The 9749-nt window shown below is 42.3% G+C and overlaps 1 protein-coding gene across 3 annotated transcripts in view; it reads left to right on the top strand.

The window, feature by feature from the left end:
• The first annotated feature begins 239 nt into the window (after window positions 1-239).
• LOC134630419 (homeodomain-interacting protein kinase 3-like) overlaps window positions 240-9749 on the top strand; it is a 31727-nt gene continuing 22217 nt past the window's right edge. For 2 of the 3 annotated variants that reach the window (XM_063477693.1, XM_063477691.1), the window contains exons 1-4: window positions 1489-1837; window positions 5349-6385; window positions 6587-6778; window positions 6938-7119. In XM_063477693.1, coding sequence (XP_063333763.1) covers window positions 5351-6385; window positions 6587-6778; window positions 6938-7119 — 1409 coding nt within the window. In that variant the 5' untranslated portion in view covers window positions 1489-1837; window positions 5349-5350. Of the gene's footprint in view, window positions 310-1488; window positions 1838-5348; window positions 6386-6586; window positions 6779-6937; window positions 7120-9749 lie in introns of those variants that run through there. The other variant, XM_063477692.1, reaches the window with a different exon arrangement.

Raw genomic sequence — 9749 nt, 5'->3', positions numbered from 1 at the left:
AGTTAGTCAAAAACATTTGTTTTCATACTGTTTACGCCAAATCCAGACCCTACCATCTGAACGTCACAGCATAAATTGAAACTACAATTTTGTTGAGCTTATGCAAATTGTAGCCTCTGTTTCTTGCTCCTATCTGATAGATGTGGCACCCAGTGTGGACTTCTGCTGTTGTGGCACATCTGCCTCAAGGCTGGACAGTTGTGCATTCAGAGACGCTGTTCTGCATGGCTTGGTTATTTGAGTTCCTGTTGCCATCCTATCAGCTTGAAGCACTCTGGCCATTCTCCTCTGACCTCTGACATCAACAAGGTATTTTTGCTCACAGAACTCCTGCTTAGTGGATATTTTCCCTTTTTTGGACCGTTCTACCAAAACCCTAGAGATGGCTCTGTGGGAAAATCTCAGTAGATCAGCAGTTTTTGAAATACTGAGACCAGCCCCTCTGGCACCCACATCCACGTCACACTCTTAGTAAGTCACTTAATAAATCACCTTTCTTCGCCATTCAGATGCTCAGCTTGAAAAGCAGGTTGCTACAATGCAATGCTATTTGGCTTATATATTTGCAGTTGAACAGGTGTACCTAATATGATGGTTACACTCACTGGACTCCATGACCACACTGAACAAAGCAGCTGAAATCCAATAATATATTAATACCACATATTAGCAGCTACATTCTGCAAAGTATTATGAAGTAATGTGCAAAATGACACTTGCAATTATTGCTTTCAATTATTCTGCATCAATATACATGTGATCTGATCCCCCCCCCCCCCCCCCCCCAGCTGTATGCACAGTAACTGTGGATGTGATGGAGAAGAAAACAAAACATTTGGATTTACATTTTATTTAAGAATTAAACAACAATTAAACATCTTTGAGTGTTGTGTTTATCACTTTGGTGTGCAATCCAGTTATTACCGATGAGCGATTCAGTTTGATTCCCTAAAGAGACTCAAAAATAGCAGCACACAGAAGCTTCAGCTGATCACAGCTAACACAAAAGGCAACTTTAATTTAGGACCAGAGAACCAGAAGCAACCAGTACTCCTGTGTTGGTGTGTTATTACATGCCACCGACTGTCCTTTGTGCCATTTTCTTTGTCACTGCTCAGGTAGAGAGTGTTTTATTTAGACATGGGGATCATGCCAGCACAGTGAGCTAGAATGAGCTAAAACAAGTATAAACATTATCAACTGACTTGTGGTGAATATGGGGGCTGATGAAGCCATGCGTGTAAAAACAAAGCATCTTTGTTTTGAGTGGATACAAATTTATAGTACTGTAATAAAGTTCAAAAGATGATTAAATGAACAGATTGTTAAAAACAAGTGTTAATTCTAGCATATCTAAACAGAAATCAAACGTTGCAGCTCAGTCAGTGTTTCATGGAGACAGCACTGTTATTATTTTACTGTCCCCTCCCTCTGCCCTCCCCAACATTCCACACATGCGGAGAAGCAACAAGCTACCGAACCAGCAGCAACAGCTAGCCGCCCGCCAGCAGCTATCTCCGTCGGGGACGAGGCGTATTAACATGCAAAAGTTTAGAAACACGGATTCCTTGTCCTAAGCAGGCAAAAGAGTGACGTTCGGCGAAACCCGAGACGGCTGTGGAAACCATGGGTCACGTCGGGCTCTCGCAATAGCTAGTTATTTGCGTTATTTAGTGCTTCAAATGTGCGAAAAGTCGCTCGGTGTGTCCTCGTCGTTGAACAAGATGGCAGCAGCAGCAGGAGCAGCACCGTTGCAGGAATCGACTGTGGTGCAGGTCCTCGTTGCTAGCCAGCTCTTTCACACCCTGAGCGATACGATTTACTGGTTTTGTTGAAGGTATGTCACCTTATCTGGCAAGGCTGGGCGTCAAATGGACTTTGTGTGCTGCGCTGGTGTTTGTTTCTTATGTCCCTTTAACGTTGACAGGACTTCGCTCATGGCTAGCTTGTTTGCTAACTGCTGCTAACTTCGATTTGTCCCCTGTAGCTGGAAACTGTTGGCGATAAAACGTGCTTAATTAGAGCTAGGGCACACGGTAGCTATTCAGGTGTGTGGTTTTAGTGTGCCCTTTTATGTGTGTTCATTTTTAAGTAACTTTAGCTATGCATTGTGTTAACTTATGCTAACTTGAAAAAGTTATGTACGAAAAAACGACTTTATTTGACACATTTTGTCCCTTAGTAAAGTTATAACGCATGTAAAAGTTCGCACTTGTATTTTTGAGTGAGTTTGAGTAAATTACTTTGCTGCCTGTCAGTTTATAAGTTCCAACAGGTGTCTCGGCTGGTGTTGCCCATCCCCCAAACACGTACACACACACACAGCCAGGCACACATCACCCCTCCCCGTGTGCTAACATGCCTCTCTAGATTGATCAGTAACAAACTGTGGGGTGTTGTAAAAGGACGCTAGCTGGACCCGTGAGCACATACAAACACGCAAACACTTGTGTGTCGTGGCTCTCTATTTCAGGCTTGGGTCTCGTCATCCTGTGGGGATATCAGGCTACCTAAGCCTGGCAGTGAGAAGGCAGAGCAGCACTGGCTGTGTCGGTGGCCCCCAGAGACTGGAATGACATATTGGCAAGCATAGGAAGGTGGAGATGTTACCATCAGCCATATGGTGGTGTCGCCTTTTGCCTTTTTTTTCTGTAGCACCATCAGATTATTTTTAGTGTTTGCTAAATTTGCTGCTGTAGTTGTTGAATGAAGAAAGGTAGCGGTGAGGGAGGCAGTGGAAAAATATGGGTTTGGTTTTAGACTACAATGATGTCAGCAAGAATTTTAATTACAGCCACACTCCACAGCTATTTGCCAGCTCAGTTCAGCTCTGAGTAATATTGTTGTTAACCAGAGTCTGAATACAGATCTATATTGAGAGAGAAAAGTGTGGTTGCAAGTGTTACTGTCCATCAGCAGTTTTCTAGTGAAACACAACAGCCCTGCTGGTAATAAGAGGTGTGTTTTATTTTAATGTTGACTTTGAGGCACACCCCTCTGCTTGTCTCAACCTGCGTTCCTGTGAACATTGGCACTTGGAATGAAATTTTGTGCTTAACGCAACCGGCTTCATGAGCGTCAAACTGGAATCACCTGAGTCCCAATGTAACCCAGCCAAACACGGGCACTCAGGAAGTATGGCTGCAGTCTTTGCCTCTGCCTGTTATCACGGTGTACAGACTTGCTGCAATGAAAGGAAAGTTGCAGGAAAAGAATAAATGAAGGCAAATATTTTATAGTAGTGTGTAGCATTAGACAATGGGATGTTAAAAAATGTGTATGTTACATCATGGCTGACACTGTTCTCTAATCATATCCTATTTGGTGTAAAAGTAAATCAAGCATTTTTGTTCTTTGGCTGCATAATCAGTTTCCTTTGTTTGTATATTCCTAACTTCCAGGGAGATGTGAGTAATGCCAGCAGTACTTCATTAAGGTCTGAATAATTAATAATTCGGCCTAATGTGTCCACTCCAGTCAATGATTTAACCGTTTTGTGGGACAGATGGACATTGCTCACCTAAAAGAGTTTAGGGGTTAACAAAAATCCCTGTTCAGCTATGGGGGCATTAGGTACTTTTCCAGCTTGGAAGAGAAAATAAAGGATTAAATAAAAGATTGCTGTTTGTTTTCAGATATGAAAACGGACCAAGCCACAGTAGTCTTACCTGGTTGATTTCAACCCCACTCAGTGTGGTGAGACCCTCTTCTTATTCTACTGCTCCACCAGTTAGTCCTTGCTCACCCGATCTAGTCTAAAAGAAACCTGATACTGGCTGGTCAGAGCCCAGTGGTCATGGAACAGTCCTAATTCTATCAAGACAACTTGAATTACAAGTTGAATTACTTTTCCCCCCAAAAAAGCCTCCTGCCCATACCCCATCTCTTATAAATTCAGTTAACCAATAAAAACCACCAGTGAAATTTATGCTTTAGATTTCCATAAAATTATACTGCCTTTCTGTCTTTTTGTGAACACTGAGTGCACATCCATGTTGTTTGAATAGGTCTACATCTAATTTGAATTTGATTTGAACTGTCACCTGAGAAAACTGGCCTAAACCTTGGTCTATACTGTCAGTGTGATTTGTGATTTAAAACATGTAATCCAATTCAACAAAGCATCTAACATTAATAAACATTTTAGACTGTGCTCCGGGGCTATCACAGTATTAAATTTTCACTCCACAATTATTTTGGTAAAAAAGAAACTCACCAAAAAAGATATCTGTAGAAAATCTTTAAGAAAAAAGTCAGTATTCTTTTAGTCGGCTCTATAACTGAATGTGTTTGTTGTCTTTTTTTGGGAAATTAAAATTGAAATACGAGTGGATGGAGGTGATGAGTCTAACTGTAACTCTACAAAAGCATAAAAACAGTTTGAGAAAGCCTATTTGTGCTATAGGCATGACATGAATATTTAATACTTCAGTACTATCAATACACGGTTATCATGACCCCCACACTGTGTCACATTTGTTTCTAACCATGTTATCACACTTTAGCTAGTATACACCTGGTGTGATACCACAGTGTTCTGACTTTAGAAACGTGAACTCTTACATTTTTACAGCTTAGATCACATTGTATGCTGAACAAATGTTTCCATTAATACATGAACATCAGTAATAGACAACTACCTAAAGTAGAAAGCACTGAATAGAAAAGTGAGTGCTTGACATGAAGACCTTCAGTATAAATGAGTATCTGCATCGTGTAAGTTGCTTGAATGCATGTTTTGGTATAATATGCTTCTAGGATTTGGGAGTGAGGTGTGCCTTAATCGAAGAGTCGTTGTTAGATCATTTGGACTACAGCGTTGCAAAGGCCATAAAGTAAAGCAGAAGCTACTACAGTTCAGCGTCCTCTTTTACAGATGGTGTTACTTCTGATTTTGGTTTTGATGCTAATCTAAATAAGCACTGTTACTTCAGTATCATTGCCATATTTGTAAAATGTCACTGGTTGATAACTCATCGTGCCTTTATGGTGGATTATTTTCCCCTCCAGTACTGCTTGCAGTGTGGTTCTGCTTGTGTGAAACTGACCCTTGAGTATAGCATGCAGAGACAGGCCAGAGATGCAGCGGGCTTCCCCCGTCTCTCATTTCAGGAGGCCAGTTCCCCTTTCCTGTAATGGTGAAATGATGAGTTAATGTGCATTTGCTCTGGTGTCCTTTGGTATTTTTTTTCTTTTTGTTTAAAATCTTGGCTCGAGAGAATGGTGAAGGAGAAGAAAAAACTTTGGTTCTACTCTTTACTCTTTACTTTTTTGAATGTAGCATTTTGGTGTGAGTTTGTTTTGCCATGCTTTAAATGATTCATGTGGCTTGTGTTTCTGTTCTTTAGGTATGGCCTCACAAGTCTTGGTCTACCCATCACAAATGCACTCAGCTCAAACAAGTGCCTTAGGAACCAGCAGTAGTGGTACCAGCAGACATATAGGTGAAGCCCACCGCAGTAATAACACCAGCAGAGCCTTTCAGCACCGACCACCACCCAAAACCTATGTGATCGGAGTCAACTACGGTATTGCATATCCCAACAACGTTGTCCCATCCTCAGTCGGGGCTGATTCAGGGAGACTGCACGCAGGAATACAACTCGGAGAAGGGGGGCTGTGGGCATTGCAGACTGCAGGAATACAGAGTGAAGAGAACCTAGGAGAAGGTCCAGCTCGGACCCAGGATCAGCAGTCTCTTTGCCAGAGCAGAGGCAGAGGTCCACAGGAAGTGAGGCTTTATAGGGACAGTGGTGGTACTCCAGCAGGAGGAGGCCTGGACTGTGGGCTGCTGAGTAGGGCCTGTATCAGAACGCAAGAGGACGGTGGTAGAAACAGAAGAGCACCGAGGCCAGGAGGATACACCAAACTTTTAGACACAGCTGCCATCCAGAGATGTGAAAAGAAGACAGGTGAAAGTGGAGAACAACTGCACGGAAACAACTGTGTCGGAACCATGCAGATAGTGGAGGAGGTATCTGCTCTGCCTTCACTTCCTCCTCCGGTGGCCATGTTGCAAACCAGCACTGGGAACTTTGCAGACACTGTCAGATTAGGAGGTGGAGGGATGCCTGCTCAACACAACAGGGTGGAAGGTGTGACAGACATTGGAATCAGGGTGGATGGAACTGAAATCAGGCCAAATGGCAGTAACGAGGCAGTGGCTGGAGCTACAGTGACTAGAGCTGGGTCAGGAGATGGTGACTACCAGTTAGTTCAGCATGAGGTTCTGTGTTCCCAGAAGAACAGCTACGAGGTTTTGGAGTTTCTGGGTCGTGGCACCTTTGGCCAGGTGGTAAAGTGTTGGAAGAGGGGAACGAGTGAAGTGGTGGCTGTTAAAATACTGAAGAACCATCCGTCTTATGCGCGTCAGGGACAGATTGAGGTGAGGAACTGTGAATTACTGTCTGTTGTCAGTGTGTTAGCTGAAATCTGCTGCTGTGTTGCTCTGTGCATGACCACAATTTTGTTGCAGCATCACACCAAAACCGAACAACAGAAACAGTTCAGTTTGGCTTTTTTTCCTCTCTCTCATAATCTTTTAACAGCTGATAGTCTGAGCCTATGTTATTTCCTTTTGTTCCAGGTTGAGATATTGGCACGGTTGAGCAGTGAGAATGCAGAGGAGCACAATGTGGTGCGTGCTTTGGAGTGCTTCCAGCACCGCAGCCACACCTGCCTGGTGTTTGAGATGTTGGAGCAAAATCTGTATGACTTTCTTAAACAGAACAAGTTCAGCCCACTGCCACTCAAAATCATCAGGCCTATTCTGCAGCAGGTAAAACAGCTTTTCTGGCATAGAAACACACAAGATACAGGACATATAGTATGATCTGTATGATGATGCTTTTAGAGCTGGCACACCTAGTTTTTAATGGGCTAAAAAATGCAGAGCACCATATTGAATCATATTTTGTATTTGTGTTAATTCCTACAGGTGGCAACAGCCCTAAAGAAGCTCAAGTCTTTGGGTTTGATTCACGCCGACCTGAAGCCAGAGAACATCATGCTGGTTGACCCATCCAGACAACCCTACAGAGTCAAAGTCATTGATTTTGGCTCAGCCAGCCATGTCTCCAAGGCTGTCTGCTCCACTTATCTGCAGTCCAGATACTACAGGTGAGTGCTTTCACATTCACTCAATTCTGAATCATTCATCAAGACTCATGGGAGTCATTCACCAATGGGTGTGGCGTGATATGATAGGCATTCCTGTTCATACTTTGAAAGACATTTTGAAGCTGTTCTAAAATAATTTGCTGTGTAAACTTGCTTTGTTATTGTAGATCAGAATGCAGCCTTCACTACTCCCAGTAGTTTTAATGCAGTGTTATCAGTTGCCGTATTCTAAGAGAAGCATGATGTTTAATTTTGAGACAAATGTTCATGGTAAACATTTTTATTTCCTGTAATGTGACAATTAAAGTTTTAGTTTTACTGTAATTATGGGCTTTTAAAAATTTTGAATAGGACTCACATTTGTCAAAAAAAAACCTAAATATGTTAAAAAAAACTATCAGTGCATGCATCAGACTGAACCCAGCTGGTTTCCAGTGGTACAAAGTGTTCAGAATAAGCTTCACATGGTAGAATATTTTTAGGAAGATCAGATATGTCACGAGGTGAAATGTCATGGTATTTGTCTTCATAACATGCTAGCACAGTGATTTGACTTATTCCCATGGGTAATGGTTGTTTGTGTGTTTCTCCGTGTTTCTCACAGGGCTTAGTGAGGTCTTGCCTGAGCATTGTGTGTTTAGGCCTTCTCTGTTATGTAATATGACGTGGTCTGTAACAACCTGCACACTCTCATTGGGAGTTCATTGACATGTCTTGGGAGCTGTTTTCCCCCTTCTCTATTTGTATGCATTTTTATGTACATGCCTGGATGTACATCTGAGTAGTTCTCAGTGCATCACGCCCTTAACTTGGCTGATCTTGCATAATGTGCAGAGGAACTGAAATGTTTATATGAGGAACAGCGTCATGAAATATTTGGCTTGTCTTTCTGGCCTCGGTGAAAGCAAGAACGTGCTTATGAAACAGCTTTCCCAACCTCAGGACGCATTGTTGAACTGAAATCTAGAACTTAATTAAATTGTTAAGCTGTAAGCTTATATGCTCCCATTATGACACAATAAATTTAGGACTTTCTGTACTTAAAAACAAAGTAGACCACAAGGTCAACTAAAAAAACAACCTTGTCTCTCTTTGGTATATAGCCGTCTCATTGTGGACTCGTAGGCTTGTTTGTGACACGTATAATGATATCCAAGCTTGTTTCCAAAGCAAAAGTATTTCCTTTTTGTTATCACGGGACAGAACGCTGGCAATTTCATTCATCACAGCTCTGACTAGCAAGTTTCAGCAAGCAGGTCATTTGGGTCGGGTGAACTGTTGCAAACTCTTCATTGTGCAATTCTTCAGAGGCTGCTGGGATAAGGGGTATGTCAGCAGCTAATGGAGCACACACACCCAACATTACACTCTCTGCAGTTCTGATTTTATTGCCCTGTAAGGAACGTAGCACATTATCAGTTATTTCAGAAGCGTTTCTGGTAGTGGTGTTGAAATGGGGATACAAAAGTCTGGGTTTCCTGAGGTGAAGAAACTTCGCACATGTAAATGTAAAACTGTGAGCCTTAGAGCACAAACATTCCACCAATAGCTTTGTGCAACTTCTCTATTTTAGAGAAATCTAGCCACTCCCCAGCCCCCTCCTCTACCAGAGCTGAGGTTTAGTGTGGAGCTACAGCTGTTACATAACATAAAGGATTTGCTCCTCATTTGACCTGTTTAACTGTGTAGAACGTGCGTTCATTGTGTGTGTGTGTGTGTGTGTGTGTGTGTGTGTTTCGTCTCGAAGCAGCAAAAGTGAGATCATAGTGCAGTTAAAATGGGCTGCTGGTGGATTTCAGAGAGGTCACTCAGGCCAGTGAAGAATGTGGTATGTGAAAACCCACATTTAGATCCAGGAAAAAACATTCAGACATTCCTGTGTGTGTCTGGGTGTGTTCCTATGTGGTGCCCCGTCTATAGAACAGCTGTTGAGCCTGGATATAAAATGTGCCCTAACATGCCTAACAATAATGCCACATGAATGTCACAGAGGGGCTTTGCTGAGTATTCAACGTTTGTATGTTGAGATTTGTACCTTTTAACTTGACCCTTATCTTAGCTGGTGGTGTATGGTTGAAGAATATGCTGACTCCAGACACAGAAGTCTTATTTTTAAATAAACCAGTACTTCATGGCTTTCTTCTCTTGCTGTATATCCCACCTCCTTTCCATAGTGGGCTTGTGTGAGGAGGAGTTGGCTTAGCCATGATGATAGCTGGTACTGCATATGCTAGTTGTGCACTGTGCACTGGTAAGCATGTATGTCAGCTTGGTTGGGGGAATTGTCTGTATTCAAACTGAGATGTCATAATAATATTTTGCAGTGCATTTTGTTTCCTATACGTGTTAATAGTGGAGCAGATGAAAGTAGCTGTTGCTTCTTATTGCTGTTATACAAGACCCAGTTCAATGAGTCAGCTCACTCTGTGCGAGTGTTACGTTGTTTGTAAGTGAGGTTATGTGGAGAGTGGTTTGAAGGATATAGTGTATCATCTCCCATGCTCATGTTACATAATGCCTGTGCTGTATTGTTACCATAGCGAAGCTCTTAATAGATACAGCCTCACCACAGTGGTTGGGTGGATTTTTCTTTTTTCTGCTTTTTTGCTTAATGTTTTTGGGTTTTCCCT

This window comes from Pelmatolapia mariae, linkage group LG7 (assembly GCF_036321145.2).
Source record: "Pelmatolapia mariae isolate MD_Pm_ZW linkage group LG7, Pm_UMD_F_2, whole genome shotgun sequence".
Taxonomy (NCBI): Eukaryota; Metazoa; Chordata; class Actinopteri; order Cichliformes; family Cichlidae; genus Pelmatolapia; species Pelmatolapia mariae.
This window is presented reverse-complemented; position numbering and strand designations above follow the sequence as displayed.